This window comes from Ranitomeya imitator, chromosome 1 (genome assembly GCF_032444005.1).
Source record: "Ranitomeya imitator isolate aRanImi1 chromosome 1, aRanImi1.pri, whole genome shotgun sequence".
NCBI classification, from domain to species: Eukaryota; Metazoa; Chordata; class Amphibia; order Anura; family Dendrobatidae; genus Ranitomeya; species Ranitomeya imitator.
The window spans coordinates 904011950-904036009 of record NC_091282.1 but is presented as its reverse complement, the minus strand read 5'-3'; the positions used below and the strand labels follow the sequence as shown (position 1 = coordinate 904036009).

Genomic DNA, 24060 nt, shown 5'->3' with positions numbered 1-24060 from the left:
AAATTCCCTTTAAGTTCTACATTAGCACTCATGTTAGTATCCTATGTCCATAACAAACTATTATTGACAATTAATTTTGATTAGTTTGTCCTGCATTAGTGTGGTCTATAACCCAAGCACCAGAGGAAAGATGCTTCACGCAGAAATCTTGAAATGCTACCTAAAGAACCCATATATGTTAGACTAATCTTGGCCAATATCGACATTTTCGAAAGTCTAATGTGTATGGGGCTCCGGCCAACTGATTTTAGGGAAGAAGTTGTTCGGGCATGTCAGAATTCGGACTGCTGATTGAATTGAGGAGAAAAGCTGCTGACTGACCTGCCAGCCAGCTATATTTCTCATAGAGAACACAGGAGCACTCAGCCGATAGAGCGCCCCCGATGTATGGAAGAATCGGCTTAGATGGGGAACTGCAAAATCATTGTTTGTACATCTAATTTGTATGGCGACTCTAAGTGAGTGAGTAAAAGCACGTTTTCATCTTTTAAAAGCAGATAAGTTGTTTTAACATTTCATCTTTTGAAAAACAATTCCAACTACTTACATCACCCATGCACATTGGATTAAAGTTGATGAAAATAAATGATTTCAAGCAAAACAAATGTTCGTCGTTAAATCTGAAGATTTAACAATCGTTTTAATTGACCAGTCACAGACCATCAACATTTGAATTTAAATTCTCCGTGTGTGGGTTTTCTTTTTGTTAAATGTGGGATGAAAGATTTTTCTTTTCAAGAAAGATCATTTGTCCATGAGGGATCTTTCATTGGGAGAATAGTCTAAAGAAATAAATAGGTCCAGAATTGGAGGGAAAACCAGCAAATAATATATTTAATCAGGACATAATCTGCACTACTGGACCTTTTTCCATCTTGAGGATTCAGTTCATCAACCTTTTGAGCTTGGTGTGTCAAAATTCGCCCAAAAAAACTACTAGCATAAATACTACCATTTGCCGTTCTTGCTCTCACTGTTATTAGCGGCTGCAGGTGTGGGATGATGGGATCAGTAGTTCCATCAGCTGACACCAGTGACCGGAGGTAAACTTTATACCTCGGATCACAGCTGAGCGCTCACGCTATCTTTTGACAGCGTTGGAACCGCGGCTTCCTGACCGGCGGGGATGGTTTCACTGCCGATCAGAAGCGGTGTTTGCTGTGCTGCCAAGCACATGACAGCGCGATAAACACCCGGTGTTCGGTACTGTTGCCAAACTCTACTGTTTAGGTTCGTCCATCTCTATCCTCGGCTACTGCTCCTGGCCGTGCAGGAGCCGAGGATGAAATGTCCTTCTCGGCATGTGGCCCTATACTTCTCTGTATGAGGCCGCGTGTCATTGAAAATGGCTACATGTGTCAGTGCTGACACGCATGTCATAGGTTCGCCATCACGGATCTAGCCAAAAATCCACTGTGTGTGAAGAAGCAGCTAAGCATATGGTGGACCGTCATTTGCTGTATCTGTTCAAAGAATATTCCCAGAAAGATTGATCCTTAATCCTCTGGTGTCATAGAACATGTGTTGCCATGTTGATCGACTGTAATGGGCAATATGAACTAAAATACAGTGGGGCAAAAAAGTATTTAGTCAGTCAGCAATAGTGCAAGTTCCACCACTTAAAAAGATGAGAGGCGTCTGTAATTTACATCATAGGTAGACCTCAACTATGGGAGACAAACTGAGAAAAAAAAATCCAGAAAATCACATTGTCTGTTTTTTTATCATTTTTTTTGCATATTATGGTGGAAAATAAGTATTTGGTCAGAAACAAACAATCAAGATTTCTGGCTCTCACAGACCTGTAACTTCTTCTTTAAGAGTCTCCTCTTTCCTCCACTCATTACCTGTAGTAATGGCACCTGTTTAACCCTTGTCAGGCTGCATAATTTTACAACCTTAACAGGCTGCATAGGTACAATTGTACCTTCACATATACCTCCACTGTGGGAAGACTTTACTTAGTTTCAGAAACTAAAGTTCATTCAGCTACAAATGTTATGCTGATATCTATTGTTCAGTGTTGTTACTGGTCACTTATGTTGCTGTCAATTAAGTTAATTCAAACTGGGAGTGGCTTCTACTTGTCTTCCTGCCTCCCTCCTCTCATTAGCCATTTTGCTGTTCATCTCATTGCTGTGAGCACACATTTCTAGGCTTGTGAAGTCTTCAATTTCTTGGAAACGAAGGTAGGAAAGTCTCACAGCATCTAACAGCCAGTTATACCTTTATTCTCATTATGTGGGGACAGAACAGTCAAATTGTCTTTCAGCCTGGACTTGGCTTACATATATTTTGTATGAAACTTATCACTATAGGTATAATTTTTATACGAAAAATGGATAATAATTAGTATCTACATATTGTTTTACGATGTTTTATTTATATTCAGCACAAAATACGAAGCCAAAATTCATCTAGCAAGTCATCATGAGTGATAGTAATGCTGGATCTAGTTTCCGCCATAATCCAAGAAAACGTGTTTGCAGGTTAGTATAATTTTGTGAAAAGCCAATAATGTAGTATTTCGGAAAATTATTTATTTTACATTTTTTCATATTTACAGATTTACGTCTGACGAAATAATGCGAATGCTAGAAGAATCTGATTCTGAGCATGAGGATGAACCATATGTTCCATCTGATGATGAAAACTATGTACCACAAGTGGATGTTACTGAAGAAGATTCAGACATTGAACAAGAAATGGTCATAGAGCATGAAAATGAATACGAATCAGACGAAAGTGTTGAGGATGATTCTGTGCCTCAAAGTGCAGGCGACATTTGGACTGCTAAGGATGAAACTCAATGGTGCAGTAATCCACTGCCAAATGCACAAACAAAATCTCGTAATGTCCTACGACAAAGAGGTGGCCCTGCAGCAATCAGCAACCTATATACAGCAAAAGAGCTATTCAAGTCCATCATGACTCCCGAGATGTGTGACATCATATTACGGGAAACGAATCGAAAGGCCAAGAGAGTTTGTGATGCTTACAACAACGAACTGGTACAACGTTTTCCTGATTCTTCCAAACGGCCACCACAAAAAACATTCAAGCAATTTACTGAAACTGAACTTCATGCATTTTTGGGCATACTGATTGCTGCTGGTGTGCACAGAGCCAACAAAGAGAATCTGGAGGAAATGTGGAATGTTGCTGCTCTGCCTCTTATACGTGCAGCCATGTCTCGTGACCGCTTCAAGATGATACTCAGATTTATCAGGTTTGACAACGAAAATACACGTGCAGAACGTGTGCAAACAGATAAAGCTGCACCAATACGGGACATCTGGACAATGCTGAACAGTAATCTGGAGAGAGCCTACAAGCCATATCATTGTATCACCGTCGACGAGCAATTATTTCCATTTAGAGGTCATACTAAATTTACCCAGTATATACCTTCAAAACCAGCTAAATATGGCATAAAGATTTTCTGGGCTTGTGACTCATCAAATGCCTACCCTTTACAAGGTCAGCTCTACACTGGGAAACCAACTGATGGTCCTCGACAAGTAAACATTGGAGAACGAACAGTATTGGACCTAGTGAGCTCGTATAAAGGCTCTGGAAGAAATGTCACCACCGATAACTTCTTTACAACCATGGAACTAGCTAAGGTATTGAACTCCTGGAACATGACACTAGTTGGTACAGTGAGAAAAAACAAAAGGTTCCTACCTAACAACATGCAGCCTGCCAAAGAAAGGCCTGTATACTCGACAAATTTTGCCTACAATCATGATGCAACAGTCTGTTCATATGTACCAAAGAAGAACAAATCAGTCGTGCTTCTATCATCTATGCACATGACGGGAGAAGTTGAAGAGACACTAGCAGCCAAGCCAGAGATAATAAAATACTACAACATAACAAAAGGTGGCGTTGATGTTATGGATAAAATGTTGGGAGAGTACACTGTGAAACGACGAACATCACGTTGGACTTTGGCATTTTTCTACAATATGATTGATGTCAGTGGGTTAGCATCCTACATCATCTACAGAGAACACAATCCAAGCTTCAGGGCAAAGGATCAACGAAGAAAGTTCCTGAAAGATCTCGCAAATCAGCTGTGTATGATTGCAATTGAAGATCGTAGTACAAACAAAATGATAATGAGAAACCATTTTCTTCGAGGTGCAGTAGAAATGGTGCTTGGACGATGCATTGTGGTAGCATCGCAGCCAGCAGCTGGCCCCAAAATACCTCATGGTAGTCGTGGACCCTCCCCTGTTGTTGGTAGTTGCTATGTCTGCAGAGACCTGAGGCGAAAACAACGCAAGACTAGAAAGTCTTGTGTGGTTTGTGTGAAACCCATTTGCGATGAACACTCTGTAGCAAAGCCAACATGCATTACTTGCAAAGAAAATCAATAAAAAAAAGTTTCTTACATTTTCTTTTATAATGTAAATGAACAGTTTTTTACTTGTTTATAATAGTTAAATAGCATTATCATTAAAAAAAAATGTATGCTTTTTCCCTTGCATTATCTTCATTCAAAATATATGAGGTACATTTGTACCTATGCAGCTTGTTATGGATGCAAAAAGATCTCGACCCCTTATCTCGGAAGCGGGTGGAGATATTTTATTGAAATTTGGCCAATATATTCTGGACCAAAAATGTAGAGATGTCACGAAATTTCAGCCCTCTACGTCTTTTCAAAAAAAAGTTATTGCAATTTTAAAACGGAATAGTTACAATTGTACCTATTCAGCCGGATAAGGGTTAAACTTGTTATCAGTATAAAAAGACACCTGTGCACACCCTCAACCAGTCTGACTCCAAACTCCAATTGTAGCCCTGCACCAGGCTGGGAAGACTGAATCTGCAATAGCCAACCAGCTTGGAGTGAAGAAATCAACAGTGGGAGCAATAATTAGAAAATGGAAGACATAGAAGACCACTGATAATCTCCCTCAATCTGGGGCTCCACACAAAATCCCACCCCGTGGGGTCAGAATGATCACAAGAACGGTGAGCAAAAATCCCAGAACCACGCGGGGGGACCTAGTGAATGAACTGCAGAGAGCTGGGACCAATGTAACAAGGCCTACCATAAGTAACACACTACGCCACCATGGACTCCGATCCTGCAGTGCCAGACGTGTTCCACTGCTTAAGCCAGTACATGTCCGGGCCCGTCTGAAGTTTGCTAGAGAGCATTTGGATGATCCAGAGGAGTTTTGGGAGAATGTCCTATGGTCTGATGAAACCAAACTGGAACTGTTTGGTAGAAACACAACTTGTCGTGTTTGGAGGAAAAAGAATACTGAGTTGCATCCATCAAACACCATACCTACTGTAAAGCATGGTGGTGGAAACATCATGCTTTGGGGCTGTTTCTCTGCAAAGGGGCCAGGACGACTGATCCGGGTACATGAAAGAATGAATGGGGCCATGTATCGTGAGATTTTGAGTGCAAACCTCCTTCCATCAGCAAGGGCATTGAAGATGAAACGTGGCTGGGTCTTTCAACATGACAATGATCCAAAGCACACAGCCAGGGCAACGAAGGAGTGGCTTCGTAAGAAGCATTTCAAGGTCCTGGAGTGGCCTAGCCAGTCTCCAGATCTCAACCCTATAGAAAACCTTTGGAGGGAGTTGAAAGTCTGTGTTGCCAAGCGAAAAGCCAAAAACATCACTGCTCTAGAGGAGATCTGCATGGAGGAATGGGCCAACATACCAACAACAGTGTGTGGCAACCTTGTGAAGACTTACAGAAAACGTTTGACCTCTGTCATTGCCAACAAAGGATATATTACAAAGTATTGAGATGAAATTTTGTTTCTGACCAAATACTTATTTTCCACCATAATATGCAAAAAAAATGATTAAAAAACAGACAATGTGATTTTCTGGATTTTTTTTTCTCAGTTTGTCTCCCATAGTTGAGGTCTACCTATGATGTAAATTACAGATGCCTCTCATCTTTTTAAGTGGTGGAACTTGCACTATTGCTGACTGACTAAATACTTTTTTGCCCCACTGTATGTATGGCTGTGTCAGCATTACGATCATTCTTTTAATGATAGATCAAGTAGCTACATTCTTTACACATTCCATTAAGTATGGGGACCTTTAGTCTCAACAAGTTATAGATAAAATGCTCTATAGAATCAGTATTATTAAAGTCTGTATTCCTATAATTATGTAATACATGTCGTCACTATTTTGCTTTATTAGGTCGGCCAACAACATTATGTGAAATAATGGGGAAAGCTGAAATTTGGCTCATTCGGACATATTGGGATTTTGAATATCCCCGACCACTTCTGCCTAACTTTGAGTTTGTAGGGGGCCTTCACTGTAAACCAGCAAAGCCTTTGCCAGAGGTAAGTGCAACGTTGACTTTTCTTATGCACAAATGAGACACCTGTTCATATCTGATTTGTTTGTTAAATTTAGAATATACGCTAAGAAAAACTCCCTACAGACACATTAAAGGGAACGTGTCAAGTAAAATAACCTGCAGGTTAATAGTGTTCAGACACTGCTGCTGGGAGATAATGAACTTTATTCCTCCTGGCAGGCTCTCTCTTTCAGTCTCAGGGGTGGTGCCGGAGTGTCTCGAGTCACAGCTCAGTGAATAGCGAGTGGTGGCTGCAGCGCTCCATTCATGCCGTAGTTCTGGGATTCGATTTGCCAACTTGTTGCTCTGTGGTCGATTCCCCTGTCTGATGATCTATTGCCTTTTCTTCAAGTATGTCTGGGCCCACTGCAACCATTTCGGCTTGTGAACACTGTTCAGGGGTGGCCGAATAGTAGGTTTATGAACCAAAGCAAGCTTTTGCAGGATCCTATACCTTGAGGTTCGAGGGACTCCAGAGGCACCAACAGCTTCAAATATCTGTTTGCTGATTTGTAATGGCTTTTTAGCAGCTGCTCTCTTAATCCGATGAACTTGCCTGGCAGAAACCTTCCTCATTATGCCTTTGTCAGCACGAACATGTCTGTGCTCAGAATCAGCCACAAATCTCTTAACAGTACGATGATCATGCTTAAGTTTTCGGGACATATCTAATGTTTTCATCCCTTGACCAAGACTATTTGATGCTTTTCGGCAGCAGAGAGATCCTTTTTCTTTCCCATGTTACTTGAAAACCGTGGCCTGCTTAATAATGTGGAACATCATTTTTAAGTAGTTTTCCTTTAATTAGAATCACCTCGAAAACTAATTATCACGTGTTTAAGATTGATTTCAGTGATCCATTGAGCCCTGAGACACAATACCATCCATGAGTTTATTTGAAAAACAAAACAATGAAATCTTTATGACACTTAAATCAAATTTGCACAATAATTTGGAAAACGGTGTATTGTTTTAGTTGTGACAATCACCTGCATTCAGACTGCATGTAGTGGCATCTTAAATCTCAGTGGGTTTTATGCTGCTATGTTGCTGTCATGATCTCATTAGCAAATAGATGCTGCAGGATGATAAACGAGACCTCTGGACAAGGTTAAAACTCATTTAGGCGCCTGTTGTTTTCTCCTTTAAAAAAAACTTACCAATTTTCATCAGTGTGCTAGATCAGATTACCATCAATGTTTGGACAGTTTGTCTGTTTTCACCACCAGTAATTTGATAAAATGTGACTTTTATTATAACTAATTATTATCTATATAAGTTGATTATACCTATTAAAAACACAGATGTGGGTATATATTATTTACTCTTGTATCGGGTAATGATGATTAAAGTGGATATCCGGGACCTGGAAAAAGAAGAAAAAAGTGCCTAAGCACTAACAGACAGGTAGTTGCTACCTACCTGACTGTTGTGCCAGCTTTCTCCGCCGGCACAGAGTGGTCACAGACTTTCACTGACATCATGTCAACATAGTGCCAGTTTCTATTCCTGCTGACAGGGTGAGACTACTAATGTCATGGTGACTGACAGCCGACTCCACGCTGCCTAATTGGGGGAGCCAGCTGTCAATCAGCACGACAACAGTAGATCCACCCTGTCAACAGGAAGAAAAACTGCTATTCTGTTGACAGGGAGCAGCTGAATCTCCAACAGGAGCGGTCAATGACTGGTACCAGGAACAACAGAAAGGGAGTTATTATTATTATTATTATTATTTATTATTATAGCGCCATTTATTCCATGGCGCTTTACATGTGAGGAGGGGTATACATAATAAAACAAGTACAATAATCTTGAAAAATACAAGTCACAACTGGTACAGGAGGAGAGAGGACCCTGCCCGCGAGGGCTCACAATCTACAAGGGATGGGTGAGGATACAGTAGGTGAGGGTAGAGCTGGCCGTGCAGCGGTTTGGTCAATCGGTGGTTACTGCAGGTTGTAGGCTTGTCGGAAGAGGTGGGTCTTCAGGTTCTTTTTGAAGGTTTCGATGGTAGGCGAGAGTCTGATATGTTGTGGTAGAGCATTCCAGAGTAGGGGGGATGCACGAGAGAAATCTTGTATGCGATTGTGGGAAGAGGAGATAATAGGGGAGTAGAGAAGGAGATCTTGTGAGGATCGGAGGTTGCGTGCAGGAAAGTACCGGGAGACGAGGTCACAGATGTATGGAGGAGACAGGTTGTGGATGGCTTTATATGTCATGGTTAGGCTTTTGTACTGGAGTCTCTGGGTGATGGGGAGCCAGTGCAGGGATTGACAGAGGGGAGAGGCCGGGGAATAGCGGGGGGACAGGTGGATTAGTCGGGCAGCAGAGTTTAGAATAGATTGGAGGGGTGCAAGAGTGTTAGAGGGGAGGCCACAGAGCAGGAGGTTACAGTAGTCAAGGCGGGAGATGATGAGGGCATGGACTAGGGTTTTTGCAGATTCTTGGTTTAGGAATGTGCGGATCCATGAAATATTTTTGAGTTGGAGGCGGCAGGAAGTGGAAAGGGTTTGGATATGTGGTTTAAAGGAGAGATCAGTGTCAAGGATTACCCCAAGACAGCGGGCTTGTGGGACTGGGGAGAGTGGGCAGCCGTTTACTGTAATGGATAGGTTCGTTGTGGAGATCGCGTGAGATGGGGGAAAGATGATGAATTCTGTTTTGTCCATGTTAAGTTTTAGAAATCTAGTGGAGAAGAAGGATGAAATAGCAGACAGACATTGAGGGATTCTGGTTAGTAGGGAGGTGATATCTGGTCCAGAGATGTAGATCTGTGTGTCGTCAGCATAGAGATGATACTGAAAGCCGTGAGATTCTATGAGCTGTCCCAGGCCAAAGGTGTAAATGGAGAAGAGCAGGGGTCCTAGAACTGAACCTTGCGGGACTCCGACAGATAGGGGGCGAGGTGAGGAGGTGGTGTGTGAGTGGGAGACGCTGAATGTACGGTCAGTTAGGTATGATGAGATCCAGGATAGGGCCAATTCTGTGATGCCAAGGGATGAGAGGGTCTGCAGCAGCAGAGAATGGTCCACTGTGTCAAAGGCAGAGGACAGGTCCAGGAGGAGGAGTTACCGCTCTATTAGCAACTACATGTATGCTGCTAGTGCTTTGGCTCATTTTTTTCAAACTCCTTTTTAAACTTCTTGATATCCGCTTTAATGGTGATAATTTATAGGCTCAATCCCCTGATAATGCCTTTTAGGTGAAACATGTTAGAGAAGTTATGAGCTATTTATTTTAATCACAAGTTTGGCTATTTACTTAAAGGGACTCTGTCACCTGAATTTGGAGGGAACAATTTTCAGCCATAGGGGCGGGGTTTTCGGGTGTTTGATTCACCCTTTCCTTACCCGCTGGCTGCATGCTGGCTGCAATATTTGATTGAAGTTCATTCTCTTTCCTCCATAGTACACGCCTGCGACGTCCTCCATAGTACACGCCTATAGGCTATAGGCTGAACTGGATGGACAAATGTCTTTTTTTGGCCTTACTAACTATGTTACTATGTTACATCTGTGTTTTTAATAGTTAGGATCAACTTCTATAGATATTAATTGGATATTATAAATGTCAAGTTTTATCAACAATTGCTATATGTTTTTTCCCCTTTGGGCAATTTGTAATGGGAATTTATTCACTTCTATATAGTTTATTTAACACAATTGGTAGTTCATATATTGTTCTTGCACATTGACTGTACTTGTTCTGTGTCGGTTCCTAAAGCCAATATTAGCCTCACAGATTGCAAAGAAAAGTCTGAGTACAACTTTTTAAAATACAATGCATTTGTCTATCAAGACGCCAGGGGAAGGGGTGAAACGAGCTCTGTTAAGTCTTATAAAGAGATTGTTCTCCCAGCTTCTAAAATATAGGCGCTACTAGAGAACAATTCCTATACAGGAAGTAAGGAGGAACATAATACGTGACACCCTTCAATCTCCACCACAGTCACTATAGAATAAGACACATGGTAGAAAATTGCATTATCGTAATTATGGCTTAGTGTCCACTATGTTGTAAAAGATAAATATCTTTTTCTGCTGCTTTCGTTAAAAGGGCGTTTATCTAATAACACAGACAATGAACATCATTTAAAGGAAAATAGATATAGAATCACTGCACTCAATGGAAAAGTATGCTTTCAAGTGAATAAATTTTATTTACGGTGGTAGGTGAAGCGACAGTTTTGACGTTTCGGCCGGACTCCGGCCTTTATCACATAGTCGCCTTTAAGGTCACCGAAAGATTATTGGCACCGTTTTTTTGAATATCTCAAACTGGTGATGTACATCCAGTTTAATGGATGGTCCAGGGGGGAGTTTGCGGCAAGCCAAGGGAGCGCTGTCCTGACTGTGACAACTGAGAAGAATTGGTGGCGCAGTAGTCCTGCGGGAGCAACGGCGTGCTAGTGCAGTATATGTGTACTGCACGGGAGGAGGAACAGGAGCAGCAAGCCAGGGGAGCGCTGTCCTGACCGTGGCAACTGAGTCGGATTGGTGGCGCAGTGGTCCTGCGGGAACAACGGCATGCCGGTGCAGCGTGTGTAAAGGAATATATAATAATAACTGAATGCATTTTCTTCATTGAAGGATATGGAAAAGATTGCAGAAAGCTCAGGAGAACATGGTATTGTTGTATTCTCACTTGGCTCTATGGTGAAAAACCTGACAGATGAAAGAAGTAATGTGATTGCCTCTGCTCTGAGCCAGCTGCCACAAAAGGTAATAATCAATAGTCCTAGTAGAACCCATAAATGTTGTTTGCAATAAACAAATGAAACAAAAATAATGTAAAAAGCACCATACAACTAATATAGCAGTGCAAGAAACAATGCCTGACCCACTTATGATTTTTCACATTGTGCATATATGTACCTAGCTAGTAATTGTTATTGCTAATTCAAACAGGTAATCTGGAGATACAGTGGCAACAAACCAGTTACATTAGGGGAGAACACAGTGTTGTATGACTGGATACCACAGAATGATCTCTTAGGTAAGTCTTAAAGAGGTAGTCCAACCCTGAAATACAAGTTGTTTTTTTAAGCTAAAGTGTGCTGTATTGGGATATACAACACCCCAATACATTTTCTTTGTTGCTTCTGCCATTTGTTCCTCATGAATTTCACTTCATTCCTCGCACTCACTTTGTTTACCTGTGGCTCTACCAAACTTGACAGCTCCCTGTGCTTTATTATTTAACCTCACAGCAACAGCTGGCACCACCCGACCTCAGTGTCCAGACCCGCCCTCTGGACACTCATTGGTTATCTGTAATATGCTCCTGTCACCACATCACATCCACAGTGGTGAAAGAGCTTCACATATTTCCACATCACATCCACAGTGGTGACAGACCGTCACTATCCCCACATCACATCCACAGTGGTGATAGAACTTCACATGTCTCCATATCACATCCACAGTGGTGTTAGAGCATCACATGTTCCCACATTACATCCACAGTACTGACAGACCATCACATATCCCCACATCCCCAGTGGGGATAGAGCTTCACATGTTCAACCGATACTGCCTGTTCAACCGATGTGGCTGCATCGGGCCCCGGAGGCTCTGGGGGGCCCCTGCAGGGCAGCTAATAATGAGGGCAAACTGGCCAGTTTATCCGGCCCCTGGCCAGATTGCCTTCATGCGCGGTGGGCAGGGAGTAATCCCTGCAGCTCCACTGCCTGCAAGAGAAAATGGCAGCAGAGCGGAGCACCCCTGCAATTCTGTCAGATAAAACTCATTTTCTTCCTGAAAATGATTCCAAATTGGATATAATTCCACACCAAACATAAAAAAGGGGGTGGACAAAAGTATTGGCACTGTTCAAAAAATCATGTGATGCTTCTCTAATTTGTGTAATTAACAGCACCTGTAACTTACCTGTGGCACCTAACAGGTGTTGGCAATAACTAAATCATACTTGCAGCCAGTTGACATGGATTAAAGTTGACTCAACCTCTGTCCTGTGTCCTTGTGTGTACCACATTGAGCATGGAGAAAAGAAAGAAGACCAAAGAACTGTCTGAGGACTTGAAAAACCAAATTGTGAAGAAGCATGAGCAATCTCAAGGCTACAAGTCCATCTCCAAAGACCTGAATGTTCCTGTGTCTACCGTGCGCAGTGTCATCAAGAAGTTTAAAGCCCATGGCACTGTGGCTAACCTCCCTAGATGTGGACGGAAAAGAAAAATTGACAAGAGATTTCAATGCAAGATTGTGCGGATGTTGGATAAAGAACCTCGACTAACATCCAAACAAATTCAAGCTGCCCTGCAGGCCAAGGGTACAACAGTGTCAACCCGTACTATCCGTCAGCGTCTGAATGAAAAGGGACTGTATGGTAGGAGACCCAGGAAGACCTCACTTCTTACCCCGAGACATAAAAAAGACAGGCTGGAGTTTGCCAAAACTTACCTGAAAAAGTCTAAAACGTTTTGGAAGAATGTTCTCTGGTCAGGTGAGACAAAAGTCTTTTTGGGCAAAGACATCAACATAGAGTTTACAGGAGAAAAAAAAGAGGCATGCAAAGAAAAGAAAATGGTCCCTACAGTCAAACATGCCGGAGGTTCCCTGATGTTTTGGGGTTGCTTTGCTGCCTCTGGCACTGGACTGCTTGACCGTGTGCATGGTATTATGAAGTCTGAAGACTACCAACAAATTTGGCAGCATAATGTAGGGCCCAGTGTGAGAAAGCTGGGTCTCCCTCAGAGGTCATGGGTCTTCCAGCAGGACAATGACCCAAAACACACTTCAATAAGCACTAGAAAATGGTTTGAGAGAAAGCACTAGAGACTTCTAAGGTGGCCAGCAATGAGTCCAGACCTGAATCCCATAGAACACCTGTGGAGAGATCTAAAATTGGCAGTTTGGAGAAGGCACTCTTCAAATATCAGGGACCTGGAGCAGTTTGCCAAAGAAGAATGGTCTAAAATTCCAGCAGAGCATTGTAAGAAACTCATTGATGGTTACCGGAAGCGGTTGGTCGCCGTTATTTTGGCTAAAGGTTGTGCAACCAAGTTTTAGGCTGAGGGTGTCAATACTTTTGTCTGGCCCATTTTTGGAGTTTTGTGTGAAATGATCAATGTTTTGCTTTTTGCTTCATTCTTTTTTGTTTTTTCATTTAAGACAAATTAAATGAAGATAATAATACCAAACAATTTGTGTTTGCAATCATTTTCAGGAAGAAAATGAGTATTATCTGACAGAATTGCAGGGGTGTCAATACTTTTGGCCACAACTGTAGCTACCCGCAACCCGGTCCCAGGTGCACCAAATGAACTTCTTAGTGATTACGTGCACTAAAGAAAATACTCTGGGTTACATCACAGAGAGCAGCTATCCCTGTGACACATACCTCCCATCAACTACTAGTCCAGTCAAAATACGGAAAAAAAATACTTTACCCTGAATAAATTCCAAGAAAGCGTTTTATAGTTTTTTTTTTTGTAGTATTACATGTAGGGAAAAACATACTAAAAGTTTACCAAGATAGGGCTACCACAAAGGGTCCAAATGTGACGTCAAAGAATATGGCCGCCAAAGCTGTAAAATGTTAAATGCGACTCGCCTTGCAGTGTCTATCAAATTGTCCACCTCTTGTCCACCAAAAGAAACGGATTACCCGCTCACTCTCGTACCAGTAAACTATGGCTGAATTACCAACAGATAGTTGGAATAGCAAGGGAGCTTATCGAGGCCGATCGTACAGTTCACATGACGCAGTACTCAAGGATGTACCCGAAGTGGAACATTATGTTCTTGACGGAGGTTCTCTTCTCCATCGACTGAAGTGGTCAGAAGGAAAGACATATTGTTCAATCGCTGAAGACTATGCATCTTTCACACTAAAGCACTATGGTAAAGCTACGATAGTATTTGATGGTTACATTGGAGGACCAAAGACTAAGGACATTACCCATCAGCGACAGCGCAAAAAACAAACAAGTAACAAAGTGAACATTGCTGAAGGAACGAAATTTGTCGGGAAAAAGGAAGACTTCCTTTCGAAAGTGGAGAACAAACAGTCTTGTATCAATCTCGTTTCACAGCGCATGAATGACAGAGGTTGCCACATAATACAATCAGAGGGGGATGCAGATGTGGAGATTGCTAAGGCAGCAGTGTCAATGTCATCTAACAAAAGTACTAGTCTCATTGGCGAAGATACAGATCTTTTGGTGTTGTTACTTCATCATGCGTCAACCAGCGATGGCAGCAAGCTTTATTTCTACTCAGATAAAGGGAGTCCTGCAACAGTATACGACATTAAGGTTATGAAGAAGTTCCTGGGAAACCATGCCTGCAGCAGTCTTCTGTTCCTTCATGCATTCACGGGTTGCGATACCACTTCCGCGGTTTTGAAAGGAGACTCGGTCTTAAATAGCTGTGCTAAAATCTTTTCCACACCTAACAAAAACAGAGCTGAGATTGAAGACACTGGGTGTAAAGCGATGGTGGCATTGTTTGGGGGCAAACCTGGAGACAATCTGTCTGCAATCAGGTATTCTACTCTCTGCAAAAAAGTTGGTTCAGCCAAAATCTTTGTTACACCTGAACGACTGCCACCGACCTCCTCTGTAACGAAGTATCATGCCCTTTGGTGTTACCTCATGCTTACAGTCAAGCTTTGGATGGACAATGGTGAGGCCATGGACACTACTGAATGGGGATGGGAATTGCAGAACAACAGTCTAGTTCCAGTGATGATGGATTCTTCACCCTCGCCAGAAATACTTCTGAAAATAATTCACTGCAATTGTTCTCATGGTTGTAGTACACTTCGGTGCACTTGCAAAAGACACAGACTTACCTGTTCACGGGTATGCGGACCATGTCAAGAAGGCCATTGTGACAATATGAGTGAGGAAGCAGTGTCTGATGATGAAAATAGTGACTATTGACCTGACACACTTATTCAGTGATGAAGTAGGTCTTAAAATGCACTGTGTATTAATTCTATAATTTGTAGAAATGTGTAAAATAAAGAATAAAAATAAAAAATACTGATATACTTACCCTCGGACGCGCCCTGGTTGTCACCGCTGCAACCGCCATGCTTCCGTTCCTAAGAATGAGCGCGTTAAGGACCTTCGATGACGTCGCGGCTTGTGATTGGTCGCGTGAGCGGTCACATGATCGCTCAGCGACCAATCACAATCCGCAACGTCATCGAAGGTCCTTAACGCGCTCATTCTTAAGAAGGGAAGCATGGCGGTTGCAGCGGTGACAACCAGGGCGTGTCCGAGGGTAAGTATATCAATATTTTTTATTTTTATTCTTTATTTTACACATGAATATGGATCCCAGGGCCCGAAGGAGAGTTTCCTCTCCTTCAGACCCTGGGAACCATAGAGGATACTTCCGATATTTGTGTCCCATTGACATGTATTGGTATCGGATATCGGTATCGGCGATATCCGATATTTTTCGGATATCGGCCGATACCATCCAATACCGATACTTTCAAATATCGGACGGTATCGCTCAACACTAGTCATGACGTCATGGATGACGTCATGACCTCGCCTGTCCATGTACAGTACAGACCAAAAGTTTGGACACACCTTCTCATTTAAAGATTTTTCTGTATTTTCATGACTATGAAATTTGTACATTCACACTGAAGACATCAAAACTATGAATTAACACATGTGGAATTATAAACTTAACAAAAAAGTGTGAAACAACTGAAATTATGTTTTATATTCTAGGTTCTTCAAAGTAGCCACCTTTTGCTTTGATGACTGCTTTGCACACTCTTGGCATTATCTTGATGAGCTTCAAGAGGTAGTCACCGGGAATGGTTTTTCACTTCACAGGTGTGCCCTGTCAGTTTTAATAAGTGGGATTTCTTGCCTTATAAATGGGGTTGGGACCATCAGTTGTGTTGTGCAGAAGTCTGGTGGATACACAGCTGATAGTCCTACTGAATAGACTGTTAGAATTTGTTTTATGGCAAGAAAAATGCAGCAAAGTAAAGAAAAACGAGTAGCCATCATTACTTTAAGAAATGAAGGTCAGTCAGTCCGAAAAATTGGGAAAACTATGAATGTGTCACCAAGTGCAATGGCAAAAACCATCAAGCGCTACAAAGAAACTGGCTCACATGAGGACCGACCCAGGAAAGGAAGACCAAGAGTCACCTCTGCTTCTGATGATAAGTTTATCTGAGTCACCAGCCTCAGAAATCACAGGTTAACAGCAGCTCAGATTAGAGACCAGGTCAATGCAACACAGAGTTCTAGCAGCAGACACATCTCTACAACAACTGTTAAGAGGAGACTTTGTGCAGCAGGCCTTCATGGTAAAATAGCTGCTAGGAAACCACTGCTAAGGACAGGTAACAAGCAGAAGAGACTTGTTTGGGCTAAAGATCAGAAGGAATGGACATTAGACCAGTGGAAATCTGTGCTTTGGTCTGACGAGTCCAAATTTTAGATCTTTGGTTCCAACCACCGTATCTTTGTGCGACGCAGAAGGGGTGAACGGATGGACTATACATGCCTGGTTCCCACCGTGAAGCATGGAGGAGGAGGTGTGATGGTGTGCGGGTGCTTTGCTGGTGACACTGATGGGGATTTATTCAAAATTGAAGGCATACTGAACCAGCATGGCTACCAAAGCATCTTGCAGAAGCATTCTATTCCATCCGGTTTGTGTTTAGTTGGACCATCATTTATTTTTCAACAGGACCATGACCCCAAACACACCTCCAGGCTGTGTAAGGGCTATTTGACCAAGAAGGAGAGTGATGGGGTGCTACACTAGATGACCTGGCAAGATGATGGTTTGGGGCAAGCTGGACCGCACAGAGTGAAGGCAAAAATGCCAACAAGTGCTAAGCATCTATGGGAACTCCTTCAAGATTGTTGGAAGAACATTCCCGGTGACTACCTCTTGAAGCTCATCAAGAGAATGCCAAGAGTGTGCAAAGCAGTCATCAAAGCAAAAGGTGGCTACCTTGAAGAACCTAAAATATAAGACATATTTTCAGTTGTTTCACACTTTTTTTGTCAAGTATATAATTCCACATTTGTTAATTCATAGTTTTGATGCCTTCAGTGTGAATGTACAATTTTCATAGTCATGAAAATACAGAAAAATCTTTAAATGAGAAGGTGTGTCCAAACTTTTGGTCTGTATTGTAGCTAGTATAAAACTTTGTATAAAAATTGTTATATTAAAATATATAGTATACAAAATGCAAACTCTTCTGTAACCTAAAGCTACAGCTTTGAAATATGGAAATTTTCGTTATTTTTAGTGCAATGGCTGTCATCGTCTTATGACATCATAGTTAGGACCTTTGTGGTGATCAATTTTTGGAAAACTTTTAATATGTTGTTCCTCACATATAATAGTAATAAAAAAAAATCATAAAACGCTTTTTTGGAATTTGTTCCGGGTCAAACCTTATTTTGACTGGACTATACGAAGCCACTAGCCTTCTTACAATACATACACCATTACTTTCCACTTCCCTGGATGGACAGATAGATATAGGGCTGATTCATGAGTTCAGCAAGGTATGTTGCCACGGCGTCTTCACCATCAGAAGTGATCCAGGGAGCAGGTATACCTAGGGCACCCCTAGCATTAGGGACAGGGAAGAAGCCCCTGGCCCTGGGTATTCCAACAACAGAGTTGTGTCATTTTGTCAGCTAGCTCCCATAGCCAAGTAATCACACACTGCCCACATGACATTAGTAGACTTAAAGCCCCCATACATTTCAATAGTACCATCTACCTCCTCCTGACCTCTTCTCCAAAGGGTGATGTTGATATGAGATGGATTAGGTAGTTGGAATGTCGACATATGATCTTTTTTGATTTTTTGGGGGGAGAATGACATGAACATTTAACTGAGCAGAGCAGTAATTTGTATCAGTGAGTCCGGATAGATAGTTGTCTGTCAAATGCATGCTTGACCAACAGCTATCTCGTGTGTATTGTTAGTTTTAGGTCCCTATTTTCCAAGTCTGGCATCAAAGATTTATCAAGCAGAGGAGGGTGATCTACAGTAAATTTAATAGTGAAGTGCATATATTTATTGTTTTAGCTCTTTTAATCTTGTGGAATAGCCACTTAGAGGTGGTGAAATAGTTGTTGGCTGAACAAGCACACTATTACATATATATGGGAGGCTTTACATTTTGTAAATTATAGTTTCTGGTTTAATAGTTATGTGTCTTTATAGAAATCTTTTATTACGTTTTATGTAGTATATCATATGTGTAGAAAATACAGTCCCCTTGAATATTACTACTATATAATCACTAATTAATTGCTCTAATAATCATATACTATTGAAACAGTATCACCAATTAAAATGTCCTTTTTAGGTCATCCAAAGACCAAAGCCTTTATTACTCATGGAGGAACTAATGGAATTTATGAAGCCATCTTTCATGGAGTACCTATGGTGGGAATTCCACTATTTGCCGATCAGCCAGATAATATTATTCATATGAAGACCAAAGGCATGGCAGTGATGCTAGACATCAACAAGATGCAGAGTCAAGACTTAGTGGATGCAGTTAACACTGTTATTAATGACCCGAGGTAAGAGTTTTATTAGAAAGTGTTAGATTAAAATATTCTGAAAAATATGATTCATTAAACATACTAGCATGAGTAAACAAATTAAGATTTAAGTCATAGGACCACAGTCACAGAAATAAGATCTATCCCGAAAATAACCCTAGCATGATTTTATAGGATTGTTGGAGTATACTTGAAATATAAGCCCTACTCCAAAAATAAACCCGAGTTACATTCAGGACCGGTGTTGTGTGCGAGAAAACTGGTCAATTTCCCAGAGCCCCAACATTTCTATTCTGAAATAAACACTACTTTAAGGACCTTTCAGACATAACGACCCTTCTGTGGTTTCACAGCATTAGGATCAAGAAGTGTTTCCAAACACAATTTTTTGTAAAAAAAAATATATAACAATTTATTTATTTAAATACAAATAACCAAACATTAAAATCAGATGGTGCCTCAGACCAAGCAAAACCGAAAGCCAGGCAGGCAGAGTGGAACTCAAATGGAAAAAGATTTTTTTCACAAATAAATTCCTTTAAAGATTATTATAGAGGTATATAGCTATAAATATAATGAGTGACATATTGCAGTCTTATTCTTTGAGCATTAATAATATGATACCTATGCCAAACACATTATCCACATAAGCATTGGAGAGAAGGAGAACAGGAAACCGGAAATCATATCCACAGTATAAAGCAAGTGCTGAGGGCACAATTTACCCATATTGCAAAACACCCCTAATCAAAATAGTATTATGTAATTCCTCCAACCTCCCACAAAATATAAAGTGCACAGAGTCAAATCCTCCACATATTACCTCTACGTGAGTCCCACAAAGATTCCACTGCCAAGTGACAAGCCGTGCCTCCTGACCCCAACGCACGTTTCGCGGTTGCTTCTTCCTGGAAACATCACAGTCACATAACCATGGTGTAACCAAATGACGTTTAAGTGCAGAAGTCTAGAGGAACTAAACAGGAAACTGGCTGGTATGTTCCGTATGTGCAGTGTGCGTATTTACATGTGTATGTGCAGTGTGTGTGTGATGACATGATTATATTTGAATAAATTTTGTTTTTTTGTTCATGAAGAAGTGTGGATTGTTGTTCATGGAAAAAAATAAGACATCTCCTAAAAATAAATCCTAACCCATCTATCTGAACAATATCATCTATCTGAAAAAAATAATATAGGACCTGTTTTATTTTCAGAGAAACACTGTAGTGGGGTAATTAGGGTTAAACCTCAATCTTGAAAAAAATGTGTTCTTCACCTTGAAACCCCCTCAAGAAGGTTTGCAATATGGGCTATAGGTAATGTAACAGGCTAGACAGCATCATTAAGCATAGTCAAAGAAACAGGTTGAGTCAGGACTAAAGGACTAAGTTAATGACCATTGAATTTGCTATTTACAGGCCAATTGGCAGTCATTTAATGCCCTGTTTAGACAGGCCGACCATTAATTCCGTGAACATAGAACAATTGGTAACATATATTTTCTGTGCCCATCTCCTATTTACACAGGGTGGTGTGTGCCAATACAATTTTAATGCCAGCATGAACAATCCAATCATCTGATGAGCGAGCGTTTTGACCATTTGTTGGGTGATTGACAGCATGTTAACATGAGCTAAATCAGACAAATGAGCTTTCTAACGAAAGCTTGTTCCGATTACAGACTTGTCCAAATGGTCTTATAAGAACTAAAAGAACCTTATTGCTCAGGAAAGGTGAAATCAGAGGCAAGTAATTTATTCCAAAATCAGAGGCAATAGGCAAGACTAAAAATATTAGCGATTAGATTTACAGTATGTCTATAAAGGATTTGTCTGAACTTGCAGAGCTTTTTATAAGAAAGTGGTTAAAAATGTTGAGATCATTGGGACAATTAAAACAATACTTGCGCGGGTAAATAATGGAGGTGATATATATGCAATATAAATGTTACACAGTGTTAAAGGTTTTTTCTTAAGGCCCCTTCACATTTAGCGACGCTGCAGCGATACCGACAACGATCCGGATCGCTGCAGCGTCGCTGTTTGGTCGCTGGAGAGCTGTCACACAGACCGCTCTCCAGCGACCAACGATGCCGGTAACCAGGGTAAACATCGGGTAACTAAGCGCAGGGCCGCGCTTAGTAACCCGATGTTTACCCTGGTTACCATGCTAAAAGTAAAAAAAAACAAACACTAGATACTTACCTACCGCTGTCTGTCCTCCAGCGCTGCGCTCTGCTTCTCTGCACTCCTCCTGTACTGTCTGTGAGCCGGAAAGCAGAGCGGTGACGTCACCGCTCTGCTTTCCGGCTCACAGACAGTACAGGAGGAGTGCAGAGCAGAGCGCTGGAGGACAGACAGCGGTAGGTAAGTATGTACTGTTTGTTTTTTTTTACTTTTAGCATGGTAACCAGGGTAAACATCGGGTTACTAAGCGCGGCCCTGCGCTTAGTTACCCGATGTTTACCCTGGTTACCAGTGAAGACATCGCTGGATCGGTGTCACACACGCCGATCCAGCGATGTCTTCAGGGAGTCCAGCGACGAAATAAAGTTCTGGACTTTATTCAGCGACCAACGATCTCCCAGCAGGGGCCTGATCGTTGGTCGCTGTCACACATAACGATTTCATTAACGATATCGTTGCTACGTCACAAATAGCAACGATATCGTTAACAATATCGTTATGTGTGAAGGTACCTTTAGTCTGGAAGAAAAATGACTGAATGGAAAAAATGGTATAAAGTAACAAAAAAATATACTCCAGAAAATCCACTGCCACTCCAGTAGTTTTTATCGGTATTTGTTTACCGTGATGTTTTGTAAGGGAAAAGGAGGCAAAGAAAACTTAAATAACTCTTTTTCCAACATTTTATCTTTTAGTTATAAAGAAAATGCCATGCGGATATCACAAATACATCATGACCAGCCACTTAAACCACTAGATAGAGCTGTTTTTTGGATAGAATTTGTTATGCGTCACAAAGGAGCAAAGCATTTGCGGCCAGCTTCTCATGAACTAACCTGGTACCAGTACCACCTCCTGGATGTCATCGGTTTCCTACTTATCTGCCTTTTCGTTATGCTCTACGTTACATTGAAAATATTCTCAATTTGCTGCAGAAAATGCCATCCTGCCAGGAGGAAACAGAAAAAACATTAGCAATATTCATTTTGCTGTGCCGGTTATTGGTGCCAGTTATGTGTACAATCATTTCTCTTTTAAAGCAATGCTACCAAAATCAACTCTCCCGAAGCTACAGTGTCCCTATGAGATTCATGACATTACATGCTGTTAACAAATTGAAAATTTATCTCATTTTATTAGTTACAGTTTGATGTCAGAACTGGCAGATTTGCTGTTGTAAATTTTCAGTAGTGCTAAAAATGTATATTGAAAGATTAGGAAATTACTGCAATATTTGGTGGTTTTAGAATTAAGAGGATGGAAACAAATAGGACAGTAGGAAACACCGTTTTGACTGTTCTCCACTTATCGCAACCATTGTACTATGATTTTAACTTCAAATAACTATATTGAAGAAACAATAAAAGCAAAGACGCATAATACACTTCCTTTGTTATCAGCAGCTATAACTGAATAAGATATCAAATTACTGAATTTAAAGCTAGGGTCAGACGTCCGTAGATTCCCTCATCCGAGATAATTGGGCCAATTATGCAAATACCACTCTTATCAAACTCAAAGGACAGTGTTGGAGCACACTGTGAGGAGAAGATGGAAAACAAAATGTCTCCATCTTCTGCATTCAGTCAGAGCGCGGAAATGTTGTCTAAGTGCAGTCCGATTATTTCCGTGCACTTATTGACTTGCGTAGCTCAGACATTCTGCAATTTTCTCTTAAGACTGGCTTGGTCCAAGGAAAAATCAGACATGTGTGCGGCCCCATTGAATAATATTGGTCCAAGTGCGATCCAATGTTTTGACAGATCGCGCTCCGAACAAAAATAGAGTGGTATTACCTACACAGTTAATATATAATCTCTGAAGGCCACCATACACATTAAAGTCATCTGAGCCTTTCAATTTCAGCAGGAGGGGCAGAAATTTTAATGTTTATGGAGGCCTCCCGATTGTCAACCCCTGACAATTGATGTCGGGGGGAAGCAAAGATCTGGCCATTGGAATTTCAACAGCTGATTGTTTTGTTCATTGGGAAGATAGCCGCTGCCACAGGAGTCTGGCAGCATTTTTTTCCTAAAAACCACAGGAACACTCAGCTGAGGCAATCGTTTTTGTGTAAGGATGAATCGAATAGATAAATGTTTGTCAAATGATCAGTCGGCCAATGCTATCCTAATGTATATTACAGTCCTTCTTTCCCAAGCAAACTTCATACACAGAAGAGGCACAATCTGACCATATGTCGGTATTCGCTTCAGCTCTAGCTCCAGAAGCTTCCAGTGTAAGTTGGTGAAGCATAAGAAGAGTCCCGGGGCGGTTACCTTCTCGGCTCCGTGCCTGGAACCATTGAGCTGTGCTACAGGTTCCCAAGGGGGCAGACTTAGAGACTGGGACAGGAAGGAAGCCAGGCAGAGAGCAAGAAAGGGGCACGCGCAAGGAGCAGAGCAGCGTGAGCAGCTGTCAGAGCAGTTCACGGTCAGAGGACAAATACAGGGAGATTGCCCAGAAAGACTGCATCTTGTGAGTACATGAAAGCAGACTCTGCTGTGACTGGAGAGGGGCGCTTTGAGACCTGTGCAGAGACATTGGCCCGTGCAGAGACTGTGACCCCCTGGTACCCACGGTATCAGAACAGAGATTGTGACCCCTGGTACCCACGGTATCAGTGCAGAGCCCTTGATTCCTGGTGAGAGACTTAATAATAGACTGACCATAGTTTTCCTGGGATAGGCTGGGCTGTAAAAGCTAAAGACTCAGAGCCTGTGCATATCACATTAACTCCCGAAACCCCAGGCAGCGGGTTCCTAGAGACTACTCAGCCCAGGGACAATGGAGGGACAACAAGTGCCGCTGTTTCTCGGCGCCTACATTGGAGAAGATGACCCTTCAAGCAAGTCCTCATCAGACTGATAAGTGTTCTTTTTCTCAAGAAATCCTGCTTACTTCTGTTACACTGTTTGACTCCCATATTTTTGCACTGTTTTATTGTTAGTTATAT

The 24060-nt window shown here is 41.6% G+C and overlaps 1 protein-coding gene across 2 annotated transcripts in view; it reads left to right on the top strand.

Annotated features, from left to right (window-relative positions):
• Nucleotides 1–22488, top strand: part of LOC138654087 (UDP-glucuronosyltransferase 2A2-like) — a 142176-nt gene extending 119688 nt beyond the window's left edge. For both annotated transcript variants that reach the window (XM_069743388.1, XM_069743389.1), the window contains 5 exons: nt 6196–6344; nt 10954–11085; nt 11272–11359; nt 18714–18933; nt 21800–22488. In XM_069743388.1, coding sequence (XP_069599489.1) covers nt 6196–6344; nt 10954–11085; nt 11272–11359; nt 18714–18933; nt 21800–22079 — 869 coding nt within the window. In that variant the 3' untranslated portion in view covers nt 22080–22488. The remainder of the gene's footprint in view (nt 1–6195; nt 6345–10953; nt 11086–11271; nt 11360–18713; nt 18934–21799) is intronic.
• The last annotated feature ends 1572 nt before the right edge of the window (nt 22489–24060 follow it).